Source organism: Cantharellus anzutake, assembly GCF_015039405.1.
Source record: "Cantharellus anzutake strain C23 chromosome Unknown EI90scaffold_19, whole genome shotgun sequence".
Lineage (NCBI taxonomy): Eukaryota > Fungi > Basidiomycota > Agaricomycetes > Cantharellales > Hydnaceae > Cantharellus > Cantharellus anzutake.
The window spans coordinates 634,231-655,500 of NW_024066969.1; the positions used below are offsets into that span (position 1 = coordinate 634,231).

General features: G+C 48.7%; 11 protein-coding genes across 11 annotated transcripts; 5 read left to right on the top strand and 6 right to left on the bottom strand.

Moving 5' to 3' along the window:
- Positions 1-1,261: 1,261 nt before the first annotated feature.
- On the bottom strand, positions 1,262-3,638 carry EI90DRAFT_3288948 (uncharacterized protein; the record flags this gene model as incomplete). The annotated part of the gene is made up of 6 exons (XM_039067136.1): positions 1,262-2,320; positions 2,353-2,946; positions 3,004-3,074; positions 3,129-3,436; positions 3,497-3,528; positions 3,582-3,638. The coding sequence occupies 6 exons, from the start codon at positions 3,636-3,638 to the stop codon at positions 1,262-1,264; spliced, it is 2,121 nt and encodes a 706-aa protein (XP_038917065.1).
- Positions 3,639-3,854: 216 nt separating this feature from the next.
- Positions 3,855-4,623, bottom strand: EI90DRAFT_2995067 (uncharacterized protein). The gene is made up of 3 exons (XM_039056182.1): positions 4,500-4,623; positions 4,340-4,443; positions 3,855-4,283 (listed from the first exon to the last, which is right to left on the bottom strand). Exons 1-3 carry the CDS (start codon positions 4,602-4,604, stop codon positions 4,250-4,252), a joined length of 243 nt encoding a protein of 80 aa, XP_038917066.1. The 5' UTR covers positions 4,605-4,623; the 3' UTR covers positions 3,855-4,249.
- A 48-nt stretch (positions 4,624-4,671) lies between these two features.
- EI90DRAFT_703168 (uncharacterized protein) lies at positions 4,672-5,935 on the top strand. Its single transcript, XM_039067972.1, has 4 exons — positions 4,672-4,906; positions 4,962-5,054; positions 5,109-5,564; positions 5,617-5,935. Exons 1-4 carry the CDS (start codon positions 4,795-4,797, stop codon positions 5,631-5,633), a joined length of 678 nt encoding a protein of 225 aa, XP_038917067.1. The 5' UTR covers positions 4,672-4,794; the 3' UTR covers positions 5,634-5,935.
- EI90DRAFT_703169 (uncharacterized protein) lies at positions 5,936-7,955 on the top strand. The gene is made up of 8 exons (XM_039067973.1): positions 5,936-6,075; positions 6,126-6,305; positions 6,372-6,768; positions 6,820-6,973; positions 7,031-7,393; positions 7,448-7,553; positions 7,611-7,699; positions 7,760-7,955. The coding sequence occupies exons 2-8, from the start codon at positions 6,287-6,289 to the stop codon at positions 7,886-7,888; spliced, it is 1,257 nt and encodes a 418-aa protein (XP_038917068.1). The 5' UTR covers positions 5,936-6,075; positions 6,126-6,286; the 3' UTR covers positions 7,889-7,955.
- A 67-nt stretch (positions 7,956-8,022) lies between these two features.
- EI90DRAFT_2918273 (uncharacterized protein) lies at positions 8,023-9,532 on the bottom strand (the record flags this gene model as incomplete). The annotated part of the gene is made up of 8 exons (XM_039054646.1): positions 8,023-8,217; positions 8,288-8,334; positions 8,388-8,425; positions 8,489-8,735; positions 8,792-8,932; positions 9,002-9,032; positions 9,083-9,110; positions 9,165-9,532. 8 exons carry the CDS (start codon positions 9,530-9,532, stop codon positions 8,023-8,025), a joined length of 1,095 nt encoding a protein of 364 aa, XP_038917069.1.
- Positions 9,261-10,757, top strand: EI90DRAFT_702057 (uncharacterized protein). Its single transcript, XM_039067971.1, has 6 exons — positions 9,261-9,476; positions 9,544-9,831; positions 9,913-10,031; positions 10,082-10,155; positions 10,214-10,475; positions 10,522-10,757. The coding sequence occupies exons 2-6, from the start codon at positions 9,678-9,680 to the stop codon at positions 10,747-10,749; spliced, it is 837 nt and encodes a 278-aa protein (XP_038917070.1). The 5' UTR covers positions 9,261-9,476; positions 9,544-9,677; the 3' UTR covers positions 10,750-10,757.
- Positions 10,758-10,764: 7 nt separating this feature from the next.
- On the bottom strand, positions 10,765-13,170 carry EI90DRAFT_2971596 (actin-domain-containing protein; the record flags this gene model as incomplete). Its single annotated transcript, XM_039055732.1, has 10 exons — positions 12,940-13,170; positions 12,732-12,873; positions 12,637-12,705; positions 12,459-12,582; positions 12,041-12,398; positions 11,726-11,982; positions 11,533-11,674; positions 11,420-11,482; positions 11,320-11,356; positions 10,765-11,247 (listed from the first exon to the last, which is right to left on the bottom strand). The coding sequence occupies exons 1-10, from the start codon at positions 13,014-13,016 to the stop codon at positions 10,765-10,767; spliced, it is 1,752 nt and encodes a 583-aa protein (XP_038917071.1). The 5' UTR covers positions 13,017-13,170.
- EI90DRAFT_2995078 (ribosomal RNA methyltransferase) lies at positions 13,059-14,161 on the top strand. Its single transcript, XM_039056183.1, has 2 exons — positions 13,059-13,713; positions 13,768-14,161. The coding sequence occupies exons 1-2, from the start codon at positions 13,121-13,123 to the stop codon at positions 13,943-13,945; spliced, it is 771 nt and encodes a 256-aa protein (XP_038917072.1). The 5' UTR covers positions 13,059-13,120; the 3' UTR covers positions 13,946-14,161.
- On the bottom strand, positions 13,882-17,103 carry EI90DRAFT_3154103 (magnesium transporter NIPA-domain-containing protein). Its single transcript, XM_039065910.1, has 16 exons — positions 16,769-17,103; positions 16,616-16,684; positions 16,526-16,546; positions 16,434-16,471; positions 16,255-16,371; positions 15,927-16,202; positions 15,846-15,869; positions 15,762-15,789; positions 15,683-15,708; positions 15,615-15,636; positions 15,536-15,541; positions 15,458-15,474; positions 15,371-15,403; positions 15,262-15,317; positions 15,189-15,205; positions 13,882-15,135 (listed from the first exon to the last, which is right to left on the bottom strand). The coding sequence occupies exons 1-16, from the start codon at positions 16,917-16,919 to the stop codon at positions 14,060-14,062; spliced, it is 1,977 nt and encodes a 658-aa protein (XP_038917073.1). The 5' UTR covers positions 16,920-17,103; the 3' UTR covers positions 13,882-14,059.
- A 165-nt stretch (positions 17,104-17,268) lies between these two features.
- EI90DRAFT_2917978 (nucleophile aminohydrolase) lies at positions 17,269-18,782 on the top strand (the record flags this gene model as incomplete). Its single annotated transcript, XM_039054630.1, has 10 exons — positions 17,269-17,339; positions 17,391-17,497; positions 17,550-17,648; positions 17,705-17,786; positions 17,840-18,064; positions 18,126-18,183; positions 18,217-18,292; positions 18,355-18,471; positions 18,530-18,595; positions 18,652-18,782. Coding segments are annotated over 10 exons (1,032 nt in total), but the record flags the coding sequence as incomplete, so codon positions are not given.
- Positions 18,783-18,991: 209 nt separating this feature from the next.
- On the bottom strand, positions 18,992-20,486 carry EI90DRAFT_3145397 (thiolase; the record flags this gene model as incomplete). The annotated part of the gene is made up of 7 exons (XM_039065284.1): positions 18,992-19,142; positions 19,202-19,394; positions 19,448-19,571; positions 19,613-20,067; positions 20,088-20,216; positions 20,280-20,355; positions 20,457-20,486. 7 exons carry the CDS (start codon positions 20,484-20,486, stop codon positions 18,992-18,994), a joined length of 1,158 nt encoding a protein of 385 aa, XP_038917075.1.
- Between the last annotated feature and the right edge of the window lie 784 nt (positions 20,487-21,270).

Below are 21,270 nucleotides of genomic sequence, written 5' to 3' on the forward strand. Positions count from 1 at the left end.
GGTTTTACACCACCAGTATGCCATCGCCACCAAAATCTGGATGACAAACTACCACTTTCCCTCCTCGTCCATATACGGAAGAGAGGATAAACAACTTCTATCGCTACATTGATGGCATATTGCTACTCTTCACCGGAGTCTATTACTGAGTACATTTCCCCTCACTCTTAGCTTTTCTAGTTTCGCCAATGTTCACTCTATGCAGCAAGTTCTTGATTACGTTTGCTACCAATCTTGCGACCCAATGGATTCTTGATGTCCTCTTACCTCAGAATCTGTCTGGCAAGGTTGGGTATATCGCGAGTGAGGCTGCGTGAGTTCTCAGACAGATGCCTGCATTCAGACGCTGACTGCAGACACTGCATATATCTATGTGACAGATTGAAGCGACACCGTGCTGACACGGGCATCCAATGCCGAACCCTCGACTCCCCAAAGTTCACGGTAAATGACACTTTCACGTTCCGTGATTCTGCCAATCACGATCACAAAGTACACATCATGGACCGGGTTGCAAGTGCGATCAAGGGTAACTATTATGTCGTCCACCGAGACGGGGAAGAGATGGATGTACCATGTGATGAAGTGGAGAAGTGGATGAAGGCAGCGATTTCATCACCTTAGAAGAGAAGAGTCATGTGCATTCGGACAGAGCTTCATTAATGAATTGCTGATCACAGAATTTTGAGGTTGAGTTGAGTAACAACGGGACCGTGCACATCATGCCCAGCATAGATGAAGACAAGTCACCTCAGTACAGCTGTGGGAGAAACTTCCTTCGTGGATGAAAGTGTTGACCCGTGGCTGACAATAGCCGGAATGGCCCAGAGCAATTGCAGAACGAGAAGAGAGAAGAGAATGGCCGATGGATGGTCAAGTGCCAGTAATTTGCACCACAGATAAGAGTCGGGAGTACAGCAGTCTGAAGCTAGTTTTGCACCATTTTTAGAAGGTCACAAGGAACACAGGTTTTTTTCGTTTAGCTGTAATCTCGCGCCCTAAAATGCCAAATTTGGATGGCAGTCGGCACGAAAAAATCGGGCAACAGTTGTTGAAAGGGCGACCTTGGACGATTAGAAATTGTTCAAACTCATGTGCTTTGATATACATGTGCGGGCTATAACCAGATTGCTCGAATTGTCCAATGGTTAAGGAATTGAAGGCGTCAGTGTATTATGTAATTGTGAATTGCCCATGCTACTTCCGATGCGTTGAGTCCTGAAAGAAAATGGAAATATACAGTATCTCCTGCCAAATTTAATCACCACTGTTGGTATTGCGAGTTCATGAACTGAGGTGGCGGAGGCGGGGGTGCATATGACTGCCGTGCGTAGCCTGGCTGCACGCCGGGCTCATATCCCCCATAAGGTTGGCCCTGGGTCGGCTGTATCGGGGGTGACGGAGTTGTGGAGGGGAGTGGCGGTGGCGGTGGGATATTCGAGTAAGGTAAAGTGCCTCCAAAAGCCTCAAAAGCAGACTGAGGCCGATTAGGGAGTCCAGCTGGAAATGGTGGAAGACCTGATGGCCGAGGGGCATATTGCCTACCGTTCTGCGGTCCAATACGTCCATCTTCCTGGGTGACGTATGAGTTCCGATGGGGAGATGTACTACCATCTCGGAGGGGCTGCTGCAGCTGCTGATAAAGGGTGGGAGGGGGTGGTGGTGGTGGGATGAGAGAAGACAAAGACGGAGGTGGGGGGATATTGAACCCACTACTGGCAGCGTGCTGATAGCTTACCGTTGGCTGCGATTGCGAATGAGGTGCCTGGTTTTGTTGCGGATTCGGTAGAGGACGCCCGCCAGGAGCAACTGCTCCCAGAGGAGAGTTCACTCGCAAGGACTGGGGCGAAATGCTTGGAGGCGGGCTGGCAACCAAATGTGGCGCGTCGTATCTATTATCATGCTGGGCTGTTGCACCATAAGTCTGATTCAGGGATGGAATGAAGTGTTGCTGAACCAGGGTGACAGCCTCGGGATCGTGTTCCTGAGGACCATAACCAGGGTAAGGGGATAGGGGCGACCCAAATTGTTCACCATTCGGTGACTGCTGATAACGGTTGAAATGATGTTGGGAAGGAGATGGTGAAGGTGAAAGGGAGTCCCTGCTACTTGGATGGGGAGGAGTTGAATAGGCCTGCTGATAGTTTGCTTGCAACCGAAGATCAGGAGCAGTGAGGTCATTGAACGAGGCACGACGATGCGAAGGCCTAAAACTTGGCGTAGGACTTGGTGAAGGATACGGTATTGAATATGCATCTTGGACCCCTGGAACGAAGGGGGAAGGAGTCCTTCGGATGGGAACAAATCCGGAACTCCCGTTCTGAGAACTTTGGAAAGGGTTGAATGACGAACCGGATGATCTGGTTGGTGAAAGATGTTGGGTTGGGACTGATCATAATATGGATCGTGATACGTCTGGGATGCATTCGGATAGCCACTAGCACCCGTGGAATGACGCGAATGACGGGGATTTGAGCTTGTGGGACTCTGAATCGAAAGCGAAGACATGCTTTGAGTCAAACTCGCTTCAGAAAGACGTGAGAGACCGTGCATCGACGAATGCGTCGGATGCACCCCCTTCAGGTGGTCAGAGTGTGGAGGAAAACTGTCCCTGCGCCGAGCTGGCTGAACCGCACCAAAATCATTGTATTGCGGACGGGGTGTGGTGATTCTGTTTGGATCTTCCCATGGTGCCACATATAAATCCAGTTTGGCAAGTGAGCTCGATGGCCTAAGAATTTCGGGTGGAGAGGCTGATAGATTGTCATTCGGCATAATGTCGTTGGCGTGTTTGTATGGAGTGGAGAATGAAGACTGGCGTGAACGGCTTGAATTTGTGGCAGTAGATGGTCTCAAGGTGGAGCTTGACGCAATGCGTTGCGATTCTGGTGCCGCCGCTTCAAAGATCCCTTCTCTGGAAGGTCGGGATTTGGCTGGCGGCCTAGCCTGTGGTCAAATCGCTAGGTCACCCTTGTCGCCCGAATGGTGCGGGGAGAAACTCACGTTTGACCAAAATGTCATCTCAAGGTATATTTCTCCACTGTACTTCCCTTTGTAGGTGAGAGGGTACCATTCTATTTTCACTATTTGAACTTGTGATTTCGCAGCATAAAGAGGACGCGACACACCATCAGTCTCTCCCTTTGTAAGCACGTCCTTCAGCTTAATATTCACTTCCCCTATAAGCTCCGGCTCTCGTGGATCATCTGCGTAACAAGATAGGCGCATTGTTCTATCCCTGTTCCAGTTTGCTTTTGGGGATTTCGAGGGAACGGGTGGAGGCTGGTCCCCTGTAGCGCCGGAGGGTGCATCTTCATCATCATCCAAAATGGCGAACCGTATTTCGTCATCCCACTCTGGATGCTGACCTCCTCTCTTGACTATCTTAGTGCGAAGGCGCTGCTTGCCAATGTCTAGTGTGCAGTAAGGGTCTTGTCTGCGAATAAAGCAAAACACTCTTGAGTTCACTCCACGCCGCTAACGCATCTCCACTCACTTCCCGATGTGGCGCTTATTTGGCAGGTTTTTCTGGTTATTTTTGCGTTAGCAGATGCCCATTGTTCACGTGGAAACGCGCGCACCCCCTTAAGAACCACTACGATCAGCGTCCCGATCTGATCAGGAAGAGGAGTGGACATATTCGATGGGCGTCACCAGCGTCCGGAGCGCTCTCGACACGTTGGATGCAATTTTGAGAGCGTCGAGCCCGATTAGTGGCGAACTTCAGAATGTTCAGCAATCCCTCCGATATACACAAAACATAACAGGGCTGTGTTAAGTAAAGTCCCACACTTTGCTCCTTTGTTCAGTTTCACAGCTTGCGGGGCGGTAAAAGGCCAAGCCATTCAGGTTCACCCATGAACACAGCAGTATCAAATTAAAATACATATGTAGGGGTTTGTCTCAGTCCCTGGTGCACTGCGGCGACGTGCACATGGCTATGCTTCTGGTCAAGCCAAGAACACAACAGTTTCAGCGGCACAACAGTGCAGTCAACATCTCCACATTGCATGGACTTAGAGTTGTGTAAGATTGGTGGCGACGGCACCAGGTACGCACTAGCAGATGGTGGAAGACGCTCGGGATAGGAATCAGTCACTCGGGTCTATGCAAGTAGTCTGCGAAGTTACAACGTCCGCCAACGCGTGCCACACAGGATGCTCCGGGACTTGACAAGCGACACAGCATGAAATCAATGTGCAAGGAAAACTCTTTATTAAGACCCTTTGGCCAGTGACCCATTACTTATTCATGCCTCAGAAGCAGCAGCAGCAGCTTTGCGTCTGCAAGAAGACCGTGGTTAGACACAGGCCGAAGTTCGCACGTGTCTTGGACTCACAACTGGTACCCAGCGGCAAGGATAGGAATGCTAAAGCCAAAACCGAGGAATGCGACAGTCTTAAAAGCGAACGCCTTTTTATTCCTGTATTGGAAAGGCATATTCTGCGCATGGATGAGAACAAACGTGTGATTTCACAGCAGCGACGTGAGCCACCCACATTATAAACAGTGTTCTCAATATGCACACCCCGCACACCCTTGATGGCTGCAGGGGATTGCCTCAGCATCGTGGTACGGGCCGTCGCTCGGAGTAAAGTCGACATCACTGCACTCGAATGGCCGAACGTTAACGGACGTCGCTGTTCCAGACCCACGTGATACGACTGCAAGCTTCAACTCAATATTCGATCCACTCGTCTAAATTTGGATCAGCTCCTGCGGTCTTAATAGAGGCTGGTGACCTGCCTACTGTGGTCTCGGACATTAAGACGAATGTGAACTTTAGGGCCCCAAATGTCGCACTCTCGCCCCCATCGGGGGAACGGGGCTGGCCCTCACCGAGGAATCCCGTTGGACCAGTGCCGCTGGATTGACTCGTCGGCAAATGCATCAAACAGAGTTAGAGGTACGGTTCCGGGTTCATCGCGATCTAGAAAACCAGCATTTACGCCTCGCTCTAGGAGCACCAGAAGTGCCCTATCGCCGTGGTGCGGGTCCGGGATTTCGGCCATGGAGGGGAAGGGGAGGACCTGCTAGACAATATGGGACACGGAGTAACCATCCCCTTCAAACACCCTTCAGCATTGTACTGATAACTTTTGCTCTAGGATTCCGCCTCCCGGTCCCAGTTATTCCAACTCGGCCACGACCGCCAACTCCTGAAATTGACCCGGAAAACGGACGTGTGGATGTGAATGATTTTGACCTCTCCATCATCACGTCCCCGGAACCCGGTGACGCGAAGTCCATTACCGATTTTCCACAAGGCACCTCACGATCCTCAACACTCGGGATCGGGTTGTCCAGTGGCTTAACCTCAAAAGACCCTGCATGGCCCAGGATTCAGGTCGACGGGATGGTCCCCAGAGCTAAAATGCGCAAAGCTGACATATTAAAGACTCCCTCTGAAGCAAGTCGGATTGGCGACGCTCGAACTTCGTCTCCGATGGACCATCACCGCTTCACACCCCCGCAGTCTTCTGTTTGTGTTGCCTCCCCACGATCTGTGATCTCTTCAGAGAAGGCGCCTGCTTCCTCACATCCGTACAACGTGGGCAACTCAGGTTCCGATGTCTCCCGAGCTCAGTCAAGCTCTTTCCCCAAAATCCTTTTCAGACCAAAGATTGTTGTGAACAATGAACGGCTACAGCGCAAAACATGGTCTTCACCACCAGTCAAACTTGAAAGTGGCGATGTTTGTCTTCCTTCATTGAAGCGAAGAAGAGACCCGGACAGCGTGGTCCAACCCGAGGATCGCGGGCCTACTGGGAAAAGGGAATATAACAATAGCAATATTCTCCCCAATCATCCATTGAAGCAAAGGAGCGACGATGTTGTGCCGCCCGAGGACCGTGAGGTTATCGTGAAAACGGAGTCGAATGATGAAGTTGATACTCCGCTGCCACCTTTCGACGACCGCCAGGATGGTGTCCTTTTTGAGCCCATGAACGACGCCTGCCGTTGGATTCCCGGAAGATCCGACCGTGAAATCAAAGCCTCACGTCGATTATGGCGAAAGGAATTCTCAAATGGTCCATCTATGCGGGGGAAAATCATACACAGGGTGATATATCGGTTCGTTCCCTGCTCTTCGAGTGGTTGTCGAGGCTAATTCGAGTTTGTAGGAGCGATGGTATGGCCATTCACTGGTAAGTCATAGCAAATTATCTCTCCTTTAAATGATCAAAGTGTGCGTAGGCGAAGGGCAACATCAGGCATCCAAGCTGATCCAACCGACTTTGGATCACCACATCGTAGTCACCCACCTCAACCCCCCGGGGCGCGAATGTCAGACATCGAAAGCGGTATGCTGACCCACGTTTGGTCGTTTACCAAGCCAACCGGTTCATCGATCCCTTCTTTTATTATAGCTGACAATGAAAAAGGAACAAAGGAACCCGAGAACAAAGCAGTCCAGGTCAAGCGCGAGGCTTCGGTTGAATTTGAGCACGAGTCGCCCAGGGCCGAATCATCTGAACCGAATCGACTTCCTACCGGCGATGACTCGCTCACAGACATGCTCACTGATGATTCTTATGACGAGTTGTTGCCCACCCCTTCAATCCTTCCCACCTATGATTCACAGAACAACTCCGATCTTTCGACCACAGAATCATTCCCCAATGTTCAAGGACTTCTTTTAAGCAGAAGTGACCTTATTGGCCTTGCAGAACATCGTGAGGGATACCGCCTGCTTTCTCTGCCGTTTCATGTCATGTCAGTGTCCAAAGATGGTGACATGGAATTTACCACTAGAGGGCCCCCGAGGTATTTGTTCCGGATCACATGTGGCCTAAGTTTCAAACTCGTACACATTAGATCTCTAATACCTGACTGGGAAATTCGCGCTTCTGCTGGAAACAAGCTTTGCAGTGTTGATCAATGGGAAGACGGTCGTTCTTCGAGTGTCTACTTTGCTTACAGCTCCGCAGCCTATCCGATAGCCCGGCTCCAGATGCAAGGGAACGATCGGGTGCGATCCCGTTCTTCGCTGCACCAACGGCGAACAGTTAACTCGATTTGTTCTTAGGCTCCCACTTTGGACCACATCCAAGCAAACCCGCATCGACACGCAATAGTCGATCGTGTGTGTGCTTTACCATCGTCTCCGTCCAGCGTTAGGTTCGTTACTTCAGCTAATGATGGGACATGTTTCCATTGGAGTGCGGAATCTCCAAGTAGCGAACCAACTGTCGAAAGACTGAATATATACACCTCAGCCCCTTTGAATGACCTATCATTTTGTTCTGAAACCTCATCTTTATATCTCTGCGGTAACGATGGAACCGTTTCTAAGTTTGATATGCACTCCGCAACCAGCAGCACAGTTCTCTCTTTGGACGCTGCACCTCGTCATCTTCACGTTCATTCCTCCAATGTCATTCTGCTCGAAGTTAGTATTCTTTTGGCATCTGTATATTTACTCCCAGCTAATGGTTCGACACAGACAGACGATCCTGATCTCGAGTTTGAGATTCGCGATCTCAGAACGCCAAGAAGTTCCTGCAGATTTGGTTACGACAGGAGATCTCATTTGTCATTCGAGGGCCGAGGTGAACATATGTACTCCTATCATCAGCTTCATTGGGTTCTCATGCTTCGTTTTTTAGGAGATCTGCAGAGCGGTTTATTTGCTCGAGGCGATGCAAAAGGCACTGTTCGTTTATGGGATTTAAGAAATGTGGAAGATCATTTCTCCGTAAGCTGACATTCCATAAAAACCTTGCTGCTGACCCTTATGCCTCCTCGATCCTCGAAGTACACTGTTGCCCGTGGTCGACAAGTCCCTCACGTTATCTTCAATAGCATAACGCGAGATCGTGTACAATTAATCTCGTGCCTGGCCGACAACCGGCTCTCTTTCTCCACCCTTGTTGCTACACCATAAGTATATGATCTTAAGTACTATTGTAATCATGGTTATAATGTTGTATGGCAGTTCACGTCGCTAAAGGAATGGGCGAGTATATTCAGTTCCAGCACAACGTGGATTCGTGCTGCTGAATGCTAAACACTCATTCCTTAATCTAGATCGCCAGCGAGGATTTCCACTTTCCGGCGGAAAGTCACAGTCTTCGACATCTCGCCAACTTTGCCGAGGACTTTCAGTTGCGAACGAAGTCGCTTACTCGCCGCTTTAAAGATTATTTCTCGATGCTCGTGCACTCGTTCAGCAAACGCTTTGTAAACCCGATCGTCTCTTGCAAAATAGTACGTCTGAACCGAATCATTCATTGATGAGCAACATCGATAACGTGCAATGATATGCTTTTTGGATTCTGCTCACGGGGATTGGCTTGCAGTTTGGGCATATACGGAGAACCAGTGACCACGCTGTCAAGAACTACGTTAATGTTCAACACGAGTGATTGGCTTTCGTTGCCCACCTGCCATCGCAAGAAGGTCAAACGTGGCATTTGCAACACTGAAAGAAACTATTAATACCGCAAGTCTCGCTCGTACCAGGGCGAACCGCTGCCCTACGCACTAGTCCTCCAATGCCGCGATTCCTTCCGCTTTAGTCATCTCTTTTGTAGCAAAACTTCGCACAGCGTTGTTAGCCGCTGCAACTGGCTTTCCCTCAATACCACCTTGAAGGCAAAGAGACACGCTTTCTACCGAGTTCCTTACCCATTTATCTCCTTCTGACATGATAAGAGTTTGGAGGTAGCTTGCGACCAAGTCGCTTTGGGAGCGCTGTAAACCATAGTCTATGGCTAGCTTTAAATTTGTGCCTTTCCAAGGGAGGCCATAAGAGACAGGTCAGACCCGTACGAATGTAATGGCTTACGAAGAGCTTTGAGCAGAGTCTTAGTTTTTGGCTTCTGCATTTCTTCATCTTCGAGATGATTTACCCAGCGACTTAGGGCACCAACGAGGAGGATAGCCACATCTCTGTGGGTTTGACCTATCCTCATCGCGTGAAGAAGCGCTTAGCGTTAGAACGCATAAACCCTGTTAATTTTAGGATCGGCGCAGAATGCAGAGGGGCAATATTTACGAGTCACGTCCCCGGATTTTTGCAGAAGTAACTGGAGAGAGATTGGAGGCAAGTCGACGCAGGCGGAGGGATTGAACCTACATGGAATGCATGGTCTCGTACCTCCATCCTGAGATGACTAGCTGTAATTCCGGGGTTGTGCAAGTCAAGAACGTAGGCCTACAGGAACATAATATCCTTGCGCTCAACAGCCCGAAATACCTCAAATACTTGGGGCTCTTTCCATTGAAGCGGCTTAGCTGGGGCCAATGCTGATCTTACCGTATTTGTGGAAGTAACGGAAGTCGATCTTCTCCTTGTTCCGCCTTCCTGATCGACATCCGGCTCATGATGCTCTGTTTCACTGAAGGAAGGGTGTGACCGTATTTGCCTGATGATAGCTTCTGCCGCGCTTAATTCCCCTTCTCTTCGCAAAAATGCAAGGTTTGGAAGTCGAGACAAAAGGCAAGGGGTGCTATTGACCCGACTTCGATGGGTAGGCCCCTTTTGGTCTTCTGAGAGGTGCTCGATGATATAAAGGTTATTAAACATATGATGGGCAGTATGAGGAAACGACAGGAGGGTCACCGGCCGCTATTAGAGCAGCGAGAAAGGGATAATTAGAGGCAAGGGGTCAATCTAATGCTCACGTAATGAATCAATTCAATCAGAACCACCACAAAATTGTCATGCACACATGGCCGAAGACGAGGAGGCAATACTTCAGGCTTTAGAGGCTCATGGAAAGGATTTCATGAGCCAATTCGGCATGCCGGAGCTCATGGTCAATAGAAAACGCAAGTCTGAGGTTGCGCATGATCAACCAAAATCAAAACAGGATGATGTTACCGGTGAGTACCCAATGCCCCACTACCTGTTATGCTCAAACCGATGTGAAAACTCGTGAGATGCCCCCGACGTCGACGCGGAAGCGCATATTCTTGAGAAGGCTTCCGCCTCAATAATCAAGGATGAACACGGAGTTGAAGTTGTTTTCTTTGCCAACTCCACACCCAAGGCGCCTGAGCGAGTGAATGACAAGTCTTTCATGGTATGTGTTGTGGCGTCACAGCGGTAGCTGATGTTGACATTATATCCGAGTCATCCAAAGTGTCCCATATCACTGCCGAATCTGTGGCCCAAAACTCTGGTGCGATGGCAGCTGAGGCTGAGGGGTATGATTTGTTATCTTCTTTAATACGCTCAAGGCTCAAGGCAGCTCTGTTACTGTAGCCTTCTTCTGAACAATGACAAAGAATTATATCGACTTGTCCACACGGAACTCCTTCCCAAGTCTATTGAAAATTCATTGGACATGACTCCGGGCAAACGAGGTAGAGCCCTCGAAGCTCGAGTGCTCGAATTGGCTTCCATAGCCAAGCTAGGGCAGGGGGCAAGGAAACTTAAAGAGCTTGACGCTTTGAAGCAACCATTGCGTATTCAAAAAAACATCAAGATAACCCAAAAAAAGCGGGAGGCAGAGGAATTGGAAAGGGTATGCAATCTTTTCTAATATCATTTCGCCTCTCATGGATTGTTAGGCCAAAGAAAGCGGAAATTACCACCCTGTGTTAAAAAAATTTTTCAAATCTCAAGTCCAACCCAAATCTGTGCGGAAGCGACCCCGTGGCCTGTCAATGGGTATCGGGAAGTATACCAGCTCAGGGTTACAGTTAAGCAAAAGGGATGTTGCTAGAATAAACGGTGGAGATTCGTCAGAGTCCCATGGAAGCCGAGGGAAGCCGAGGGGGCCAAAAGGTCAAAGATGAGCGTGTTGGCGTCCGCTACTGCACAGTTTTTGCAGCTTCCTTTGATAAGCTATTTGAATTTACACCTCGCCCCCGTGCCTGGGAGCCTACCCTGGCTTTTCCTCCGCTACCGCTGCCTTTCACGCCGCTCTTCCCTCTCCGCGAGACCATGAGACCCTCCTTAGTATTTGCCTCACTCATCGTTGCGCTGCGCCTTCGTCTCTTACCCATCAGCCCCTTATCAGTTGACGTCGGGTCGACTTCGGTATCATTGTCCACTCCATCATCCAAAGTTAGCACCTCGACATCCTCAACGTCCGTCATTGGCGTAGAGGTGTTGTGGGCCTCATGTGAAGCTTGATTTGGATGCGACGCATCGGAATGCCTGTTTTTCGCATCGTTGCCCAAGTCAAAGCCAAGCTCCCAATTTTGGGTGAACTTCCTTCGACACATATTTGTGCCCCCTTCCAAGTACTCCTCCTTCGTCACACATTTAGCAGAGTAGCTCGTTGATGGAGACTTTGCATTTTTCGATGTGCTCTTCCCAGCTTTTGAATAAGTCACTGTTGAGGAAACGTTGGCCGTGCGCACGAATGAATGGAGTGATTCAAATGTCGCAGTAACAGGGCTTATTTCGGGGAATCGCAAATAAGTTTTGTTGCATACCCAACGTATTTGCACATGTACATACTCTTTCGCTTCATAAATCCCGACGTGGGCCTCTGGTGGCGCCAAGGCACGTAATTCCGTTTTCCTAGAGAACATTGTTCAGAACTGCACATAAAAAAAGCAAGCATTCCGTACAATCTTGGCACTATCCCTTCCATGCAAAAATTCCCACCTACAAGGCCGATATTGGCCCAAAATAACCCCCGAATATCATCTGGCACATTGAGAGAGTAGATACATTTTGCTATTGTTTCTGGCAATCCAGACTGGTGAAGACCTGGGTTTGAATTGTGAACATGAATCAACTGGGTGGGAACACTGAACTGACCTATATCACTTGGGTGGAAGAGAACTTCCGGTACAGTGAAGCGCTCATTTGCCATGTACAGTACAGGCTCGGTTCCATCCTGCTTCAATGATTGTGAGATAGCCCCATCGAGGTCCATAGGGGACGGATCAGCGGAGGAATCCTTTAAGGAAGTTCGAGGAGCAGCATTTGGCCCACTGCGGATATAGCCCTTCATTCTGGCACCAAAATCCGGAAGAACGTATTCTTGCACAATCGGGTTCCGGCGTGGATGCAACCTAATCATGTAACCTAAGAGAGAGGCATCTAGATTCCCGATAGAGCGTAGTGACTCACCGGCACGATTCTAAATCCGAACTGAAGCTGCTCGAAACGAAGCAGCACTTCTCCTTAACTTCATTCATGACATAAAAATGCTCCATCATATCCCAGTGGCGAAAGGAAACTATCTCTTTGAGATAATTCGTTAAAAGCTTTCCACCGATGTCGATCCTGTGGAAGAACCGCACATGAACAATTGTTAGCTGCAGGGGCTGTACATAAACAAGCCTTTTGATACTGGGGGTTAGGACTTTCCCTTTCATAACTGGGATAACATGAGTAAATGAAAAACCCGAGTCCACTAATATGTAGCATTCGGGAGGAGGCATGTCTCGTTGAGCGAACAAAGGCCCATACTGAGCCAGCGGTGCGGCTAGACAGATGGTGGAACCGATTCAGGGGCTCGCTTTTCCGATGCAAAATGGGGACGCACCAGGGGTGCGGAGGTAGGATTTGAATTCATACTCCTCGAAGACAAGTTGATCGTATGTATCTTGTACGGAGGGAAGGTTGAAATAAGGTTCGGTGACAAGAAGGGACGTCGCACGAGTATCGACCTTGCAGAAACGCATTTGCCAGTCGTGATATCAATTACCGCGTACAGTGCTTACATTTAAGCATTCTGGAGAGAATAAATTATCCCATACTGCCTTTTCCGTATCCCAATCCGTTAAGATACCCTGCTCGATGTGATGAGTCGTGCGACTGGCCGTGAAGTTGCACTACTTGCTCTTTCGAATGGCCTCCTATAATATATCCCAAAGAAGTCATCGCAGGTCTCTATATCTTGCCCAATATAAAGCTTTGATCCTCCGCCTTTGGATTTGACAACAGCGTTGGGAACCAGCCTATGAAAATGGGCAAAATCTCAGTTGAATGCGTTGATTCATCCTATATCTGATCAGTATACTTTCCTTGGCTGTTCATCGTTGTTAGCGAATCCGGCTTTAATGGTTGACGCTCCATTGTCGAGAATGAGAATTGGTGTCATTCAAGCGCCGCAGTGAATTCATCGGACACAACCCAACCTCAACTCTATTGAGAGCGCTTTGGGCGTGCCGCGCTAGTCTTATCACAGAGTGTCTAACGGTGCTCATGATCCCATTTCAATGTCGGTTTCATGTCCCTATCTCGCTATGCCTCGCCCACAGGCATGCTTCTACCTCGTCTAAAATATGGCTACATCGCCAATCTCGCGATGCGTTCGTAAAGCTACGTTCCACTGAGGGTTTACGCTCTCGAAGTGCATATAAACTTCTGGAAATAGACCAGAAGTATAAAGTATTCAGGGGTGCAAATGTCGTGGTGGATTTGGGTGCGGCCCCTGGTGGTTGGAGCGAAGTCGCCGTGAAGCGAATAAATCAGGTCAAACCGAACGGGACTGGCCAGTCCCGAGTCATTGCTGTGGACGTTCTGCCTATAGACCCTATTCCAGGCGTCGAATCTATCCAGGGAAACTTTCTGATTCCCGAAACTCACAAATTATTGATATCCAGCCTTGGCGGTTCCTCTGTCGATGTCGTGATTTCTGACATGTGTGCAAACATAACAGGAAATCGTGACAGAGATTCTGAGAACAGTTTAGACTTGTGCCGTGCAGCCTTCGGATTCGCGAAAATGCACATTCCAGGAGTTATCAGACCGCAGGAAGGAGGAAATTCTACAAACGGCAAGGGCGGCATTCTTGTGTTAGCAACTGGCTTTTTTCTCTCAATCTCCCAATCTTATGTCTCTCCACCTAGGATGAAATATTTTGATCACCCAGTCATGCGAGAATTTGAACAGGAGCTCAAGCGAGCCTTTCGCCGAGTGAATATTTTCAAGCCGAAGTCGTCAAGATCGGAATCGGGCGAGAGATATTTTGTTTGCATAGGCCACAACGAAAGGACTTCGTCTAGCCACCAACGAAATATATTGTAGCAGTGTTACCAACAAAGAGTCCATTCGAAAACATCATACAACCTCTAAAGAAGTTCGTAAAAAGTCCGTACAATATGCTCACTTGGTTCACGCCTGCGATTCCCCAGGGAAGCTTCATATTCGTTTAGGAGTTGACGTTTTGCTGTTAACGAGTCGTACTCCGCCGCGGTTTCTCGTCGGTGTGTCTTGTGTATCATCAGCATCCTCCTCATCCGTTTCCTGCGATACGAGACTCTCGTGTGCCTCCATCTCGTCCTCGCTGCTCGTTCTCCGCTTATCTCCTGGATAACTGCGATTAATAGAACGGGAAGGGGTGATAGGATGGAAGTTTTTGTAATCAGTAACGGGTGTTGTCGGTCTCGAAAGCAACAAATCATCATGGGAGTCGCCAGCGATGGGGCTGATATTTGCGATGGACAGTGGCAACGACGGGAGAAGAGCCTGCTCTGATGAGGCAGTATTCGTTCTATGTTTGTTTGGAGATGCGCCATTTTCTTGCTGCCAACCTGATTGCCCCAAGGTCGGGGGAGGCGAGCGAAAGCGCTCATGCGGCATTGGAGGTGCTTCGTCAGCGTCCAGGTGAACGGTACTTCTTTTGTCATGTTCGGATATTGGCTCTAAGGATTCCCGGCTTAGCGAAGCACCCACTCTACCTGGGGTTCTCTTCTCGTGAATGGTAGGCCCTGATTTGCCCGGACTGTGGTAGTAATACGCTGCGTCGGTTTCTTTGAACTTAATCGTCGTTCGATGCTGTATTGGACCGGACTGGGTGCTGGCTCCTTGTTCCTCCAACGGATGATCACCTTCGAAGGAATGCTCCTGAACCGAAGAATTGAACGATGGCATGGGCGTGTCATAAAGCTGTAGCCGTGGCAAATCAGTGAGATTATGCCCATCTGCGCCGGCATTACTGGACATTGATATTCCCGCCTCCACATCGTTTCCTCTCCGACGGTTCCGAACAGAAGCAGTTGTGTTTATTCGGCTAACACTCTTAGCCCGAATGATACTTCCGAACGCACCGAAAGAGCCACGGAGAGCATCCATCCCTGGATCTTCGGTAACGCTGACATTATCACGTTTTTCCACGTTCTGCCGTGATGCCTGCAGAAGCAATGTAGTTTTCCGGTCAAGATTGCTGAACGACGTTGGGTCGACTTTGGACATCTGGAGGAGCGTTATACCAGCACCTATCACGGTTTGTTTGAGAATCTCGTATATTTACTTAAAGGACGATACGTACAAATTATAAGAAAAGCCCTATTTTATGTTAACCATTAGATCAATAGTTGTGCCGACATAATACTGCCACTCACATTACAACTGTTATAATCTGCGCTACGGTAGCATGTAGGCCTTGATAGAGAACGACCTGTAAGAGATCAATTAGAGGATAGTTCCGTAGAGACAAACCGGTCTGCTTACTGATGTGACCAGAGTGAAAAATGTAAAGATGACCTTCGGATCGGAATATCAGGAGCAAGTGTGCACTAAGACAGAGGACTAGCTTACATAATACGTTGGAGTAACTATGCGCAATGGCGTAAGACACATCGCACAAGCAACTATAAGGGGAAATGCACCGCTCACCCATTGCTATAACAGGGAACGACGTAATGGACTTGTATGAGTAACAGGTAAAAGATGATCAAATCAAGGGTGCCAATACCTGTGTTGAAAAGCGCCAATGCCTGAAAATAGGTGAGAATAATCTAGCCTTCAGGCCAAGAAACTCACCAAGTTGAGGAAATAAATCTCGGTCACTGAAGGGCTGTTCAACTGTTTGATATAATGGCTCAGATACGGAACCACGCACCAAGTGTTATCGCAACAAAGCCAATGAGCTTCCATAACGACATTCGTTAAGCTTGAAAGGCGCCGAGGGGTGAAACAAACTCACGAAATACATGAACCAATATTTGAACTGGAAACGCCCTCGTTGTTAAGTTAAACGATCATCCATTCTACTTCATTCACGTACTTGGTTCTGACCACGGGCAGTGGTCACAATCGAGCTTCCCAATCCCTGCGTGCAGCTAACGCTGAGACCCCCAAACAAACTACACACCAAAATATACCAAAGCATATTCTTCTTTCCGTATTTTGGAGCAAAGAAAAAAATGATAACCAAAGCAGTTAGGATAATGAGGGAACCGAAAATGATGAAACCCAGTGATAAGAAGAGGTGTTGGAATTCACTGATGGTTGAGGCGGCCTGCTCCTGCGGTCCGTTCAGGGCAATTATCACGGAGCCAACCTAAAGACGGACACATGGGGAGAAGTTGTGGTATGGGGGGAAATACACCCACGATGCAAAGAAAGCAACCGATCCACCCGAAAAATGTGAGCGTCTCTTCCAGGAAAATCGATGATAGTATGGCGCATATAACCACGGACAATGCGCCAAGCGGTGTAACAATTATAGCCTGAATATCGAGTAAATCTGAGGTGAAAAAATGGCCAAGAACGATATGTGTGGAGGACACACGGGTATGAAAGCGTAACTCCCAAAGTTGCAAATTTCGCCTGAGATGCGGCATCAAGGAAGACTTTCGGGCATTCCTGGAACAGAGCACTTGCCTAAGATCATCATGATCATACCTGAGAATCAACCGTGTTCTATGTCACCCTCCGACGTAATTGAGTGGCCGGCCCAGATCGCAGACATACCTGTCCACCACAACGGTGATTTCAGATAGGCCACCCCCTCTCCTGCAGTTTCTTGGGACGACTGAAGACCTAATAATAAGGGGGCAAAACAAAGAACAAATAATTGAGCATTCAGGGATTGTACCATGCACCGCAGTGGTATGGTTACCAAACCTTTCTTTTTAAAGACGAATGAGGAGCCGATGAGAACGCCGGAGATGACTGCTAGTAACACCCCAACAACTTTGAACTGTGGTGGTGTAGAGAGGTGAGCACTCGAAGTGGACGATTCGGCTGCCCTCGCCGAAATGATAAACGAAGACATTGTTGAGAGGTACTCCTTTGCAGTGAGAATGTTTCTGAAAAAGTCCCGGATTTGCTCTCCACACCAGAAGAACTTTACCCTCGGTCTCTCGTGGTGAACGACAGACTCGGCGACGATGATCCGTTACACGGTGAGAGTGATGTTGAATCACTGATGTTACCAATTTAGTTTATGGATCTACACTGCCACTATGCTGCGGATTTGCCCACCAAGACCGTGGGAAACTGTGCTTTGCATAACCTTGGCGGTTTTCAAGTTACGTGAAGTCTCGAGTTTACATCAAGCTCGATGGTGAAACATTATTTTTTTTCCATTGAGTGCTATCGTTGCTCACCTAGTTTAGTTGGTCATCGCCGTTCATGGAGGCGCTGGGCATCTTGGTCGTTCTCAAGCTGCCGAAATAAAACTCGCCCTGAAAAGGTACGACGGGTCTGCACAAGGAAATCTCGACTAATTACCTTAAAAAGGAAGGGCATGCAGTGTCTCGATACAATCCATGATGTCCGGAGAATGTGACGGCATAGCTGCCGTGTCACTCGGTATCAGTGTGATGGAAGACGATGGCAGCCTCAATGCAGGTGATTTCCCTAACGGAATATCCCCAGAAAATGCCCTGATTTCCTTATGAAGGCTATGGCTCTAATCTAAATATCGAAGGAAACGTGGAATGTGACGCTTCCATCTATGCGGGGGCTGATGGAGCATTTGGTGCAGTGGCAGCCGTTTCAGGTACGCTTCTCCCTTGACGGTTCCAAGAAAGGACGTCACGTTGAGAGCACTGGCAGGAATTAAGAACCCAATCAAAGTTGCACAAAAAATCTTAGAGCAATCGCGAATCCCATCCCCAATGGGAATGATACGACCTTTGTTAGTCCTCTTTCAAATGCGTTCTTTTCCATATGGCTCACCTCACTGACAAGGATGCTCGCCTCCCAAGGCGCCGTTTCATTTGCGCAGAAGACCGATATTCGAACTGTCTCTCCCGAAGAACTCATCACCCCTCGAGCAACTCAAAATTGGAAGACATGGAAGTGGCGCATGGAAGAACAAAGACATGAGATGGGAGTACCAGAGCACGACGTACAAGATACAGTAGGTGCTGTAGCACTGGATAGCAAAGGGAGGCTAGCAGCTGGTGTGTCAAGGTCAGCCGAAGTCAAAATCTGGATCCAAATTATGTTCCTAAATCGTCTAGGCCTCCGCCAGTGGTGGGATTCTACTAAAGCAGCCAGGTCGCATTGGCGAGGAAAATTCCCATCCATTCGTCTTGATTCTCGCTCCTTAAATTCTCTACCAGGCTGCGGTGTACGGTGCGGGCTGTTGGGCATGGTCCCCCGATGGATCACCTAATGGTGTTGCTTCTAGTGTCTCAGGTCAGTCTTCGGATTGTGAAAAGAGTATCTGGGTCTGACTCCATAGTACCCCTTGTTTTAAGGACAAGGAGAGGCTATCATAAGGCTATCCCTAGCGCGAAGACTTGGCGAGATGGCTTCAACTCGCCTCGATGAAATAGATGAGATAATTAAGGAAATATTTGAGCAGCCTCGCAATGGTACCCCAGTTCAAATGGTGTAGAACCATCTGCCTCATCAGTTAACTGATCATTCCAGATAATCCCTTAGAAGCTGGGACGCTACTCCTAGTTAAGGAAGCGCAAGATGACGGAACTTTCAAAAGTAGGTTTTTTCCTCTCACGTTCTCTTCGTCGCCGGCTTAAGCAGCCGTGGACCAGCACGTTTATGGTGCGCATTCACAACAGCAAGCATGGCAATAGCGTTTGCGACGTCTGAGAGACCTCAACCTCAGGTACGATGCCGAATTATAACCATTTGGTCTGAAGAACTGAACAAAAGTAGAGTGTGATATTGCGGAAGCCACCTGGTCAAGAACAGAATCGTGGCCTGTACCTCACTTGTCTTTCCCTCGTGTAACCGTATCCTGCCGACCCATCCATACACGATGAACCAGTGCAATTTCCAGTTTGCACTGGTGGAAGTATGATCTAAATTATAGGTACATGCAACATCGGGTTGAGATTCGAAAGTGAAATGATGTAAAAAATGCTAAAAGAGTTACAACTTTTGAATGACGATAGCTGAAGAGCCTCCTCCACCATTGCAAATGGCAGCAGCGCCATATTCACCCTGCTTGAGCTCATGCGCAAGAGTGACGACAATACGTGAACCGCTGCTTCCTAACGCGTGGCCAAGAGCGACAGCACCACTACGAACATGCGCATTAATAAGAAAGAACTTCATGAGGTTCTAGACACGGTGACTTACCCATTCGGGTTGACTTTTGCAGGGTCAATGTTGAGGATCTTCTCGATTGCACGAATGACGGCGCTGAAAGCCTCATTGATTTCGAAAACAGATATGTCCTCCAACTTCAAGCCAGCTTTCTTGACAGCAGCAGGTAGCGAAATACTCGGGGCGAGGGGGAAATCGATCGGTGGTAAAGCAGCATCGGCATAGGCTACGAAATAGAAATAACTTAGGCTGGGGGAAGTAGACTCGGGGAGCAAGGACATACAAATGATACGTGCCAATGGCTTAACTCCCAACTCTGAGCCCTCCTAGCGCTTGTCAGGACCAAAGCAGAGGCACCATCATTCAGGTTTGAGGCATTGGCTGCGGTGACAGTTCCATCTTTCTTGAAAACGGGTTTCAAGCTCGGAACTTGTCGAACAACACCTTCTTGTACTCCTCATCCTCAGCAATGACCGTCTCCTTACCCTTCTTGTCCTTAATAGTAACAGGGACAATCTCCTTCTCGAAGGCCTTCGCTTCGTACGCCTTCGCAGCACGCTTGTAAGACTCGATGGCGTGTCCATCCTGATCCTCTCGAGTGATACCATGCTTAGCAGCAGCGTTCTCGGCACAGTTACCCATGTGGAAGTCATTGTACACATCCCAAAGCCCATCTTTCAATAACCCATCGGTCGCCTGGATGTGCCCGAACGAAGGATTGACGCGAGGCACGTAATATGGCACTTTGCTCATGCTCTCCATGCCACCGACGAGCAGGACATCGCGATGGCCAAGCTGAATCGCCTGGCTAGCGAGGGTAATGGACTTCAATCCGCTCGCACAGACCTTATTGATGGTCGTTGCCTCGGTCGAGGTGGGCATGCCGGCACCGAGAACCACTGACGAGCGGGTGACTGACCCAAACCAGCTTGAAGAACGTTACCGAAGTAAACTTCCTCTACGTCTTCTGGTTTGATGCCCGCGGCGGAGATAGCACCCTTCGCAGCAATGGTACCAAGTTCTGGAGCACTAAAGTCTTTGAGGACACCTGTCGAGGACGCGAATCGCAGGGTCAGCAAGCGTGTCTCGATGGTTTACTTTTCGATCATACCTTGGAATGACCCTACAGGCGTTCGGACCGCGGAGACAATGACAGTTTCGTTAGGCGACGAGAAGTTTGCTTGAGCCTATTGCGAACATCGGCATTGCTTATTATAGCGTTCCGAAACAACAAGCGTGAAACTTTTACTCGCCATCGCAGTTCTTGAAAATGATCTGACTAACTGACGAGAAATGGGGAGGAGGCTCGAGGAAACATGGAGTTTATTTATAATGAATCGAGTCCCTTTAGCGAGTCGTCTGATTGGAAGATGGTACGATCAGTACGCGAAATCAAATTCAACAATACTTTGAGTCTGACCGTGTTAGTATTTAGGTCCTCGGGATTCCTTGACACTCACGGACAAACGAGGCGTATAGTTTCAGCTAGTTATATACATCTTGCACACTGGGCAGGGCTTCCCGGTCAACCGGCATTGCCGACATCACATGTTCAGTATGAACTGATTCTTGCAAAGTTCCTACATGTAGTTAAACGGTGTGTGATGGATGATCAAGAATATTAAAGAAAAGTGAAGAACCCCACCAGAGGCGTGATAGGAGTGCAAGTGACAAAGTGAGATGACGAATAAATAATGAAAGCCCCAAGCTAGCGTTGCCGGATAATTTTTGTTGGGGTCCCAGCCGTGCAAAATTGGGTGAAATATCTGACCACCACGCATCTCACGAGGGGTGTTGCTTTGCACGTTTGGACAATTGCATCAAAATTATTGCCACACTCCAATCCAACCTGAACGAGCGGACAAACCAACGACATCCACATCGGACAACAAGAACATGTGCAATGAGAGCAAGAGCAAAACGCTCCTGCCAATCTGACTCACGCTGCTACCTTCGAAAGGCCGAGAGTGCTGAGAATCAGGTTTCCGTGATGGCGATAGTTGAGCCATTCCCTCTGCACTCAGTCAAACTGATGACGGTGCCTCCTGCTATCGGAGTCAGGTCCCAGGAGTTTCGAACATCAGGATAAGATCAACTTCGGG

Excerpts from the sequence above, each read along its gene's own strand:
- EI90DRAFT_2995067 (XM_039056182.1), bottom strand. The coding sequence starts at position 4,604 with ATGTCGACTTTACTCCGAGCGACGGCCCGTACCACGATGCTGAGGCAA. Across the intron at positions 4,444-4,499 it reads TTGAGAACACTGTTTATAAT|AATATGCCTTTCCAATACAG; the intron begins GTGGGTGGCTCA and ends ATCCATGCGCAG. Across the intron at positions 4,284-4,339 it reads CTTGCCGCTGGGTACCAGTT|ACGCAAAGCTGCTGCTGCTG; the intron begins GTGAGTCCAAGA and ends GTCTTCTTGCAG.
- EI90DRAFT_703168 (XM_039067972.1), top strand. The coding sequence starts at position 4,795 with ATGTCGCACTCTCGCCCCCATCGGGGGAACGGGGCTGGCCCTCACCGA. Across the intron at positions 4,907-4,961 it reads TGCATCAAACAGAGTTAGAG|GAGCACCAGAAGTGCCCTAT; the intron begins GTACGGTTCCGG and ends GCCTCGCTCTAG. Across the intron at positions 5,055-5,108 it reads TAGACAATATGGGACACGGA|GATTCCGCCTCCCGGTCCCA; the intron begins GTAACCATCCCC and ends CTTTTGCTCTAG.
- EI90DRAFT_703169 (XM_039067973.1), top strand. Across the intron at positions 6,974-7,030 it reads AGATGCAAGGGAACGATCGG|GCTCCCACTTTGGACCACAT; the intron begins GTGCGATCCCGT and ends ATTTGTTCTTAG. Across the intron at positions 7,554-7,610 it reads TTTGTCATTCGAGGGCCGAG|GAGATCTGCAGAGCGGTTTA; the intron begins GTGAACATATGT and ends TTCGTTTTTTAG.
- EI90DRAFT_702057 (XM_039067971.1), top strand. The coding sequence starts at position 9,678 with ATGGCCGAAGACGAGGAGGCAATACTTCAGGCTTTAGAGGCTCATGGA. Across the intron at positions 10,156-10,213 it reads ATGGCAGCTGAGGCTGAGGG|CCTTCTTCTGAACAATGACA; the intron begins GTATGATTTGTT and ends CTGTTACTGTAG. Across the intron at positions 10,476-10,521 it reads AGGCAGAGGAATTGGAAAGG|GCCAAAGAAAGCGGAAATTA; the intron begins GTATGCAATCTT and ends ATGGATTGTTAG.
- EI90DRAFT_2995078 (XM_039056183.1), top strand. The coding sequence starts at position 13,121 with ATGATCCCATTTCAATGTCGGTTTCATGTCCCTATCTCGCTATGCCTC. Across the intron at positions 13,714-13,767 it reads GGCAAGGGCGGCATTCTTGT|GATGAAATATTTTGATCACC; the intron begins GTTAGCAACTGG and ends CTCTCCACCTAG.
- EI90DRAFT_3154103 (XM_039065910.1), bottom strand. The coding sequence starts at position 16,919 with ATGTCTTCGTTTATCATTTCGGCGAGGGCAGCCGAATCGTCCACTTCG. Across the intron at positions 16,685-16,768 it reads ATTCGTCTTTAAAAAGAAAG|GTCTTCAGTCGTCCCAAGAA; the intron begins GTTTGGTAACCA and ends CCTTATTATTAG. Across the intron at positions 16,203-16,254 it reads TCGGTTGCTTTCTTTGCATC|GTTGGCTCCGTGATAATTGC; the intron begins GTGGGTGTATTT and ends GTCCGTCTTTAG.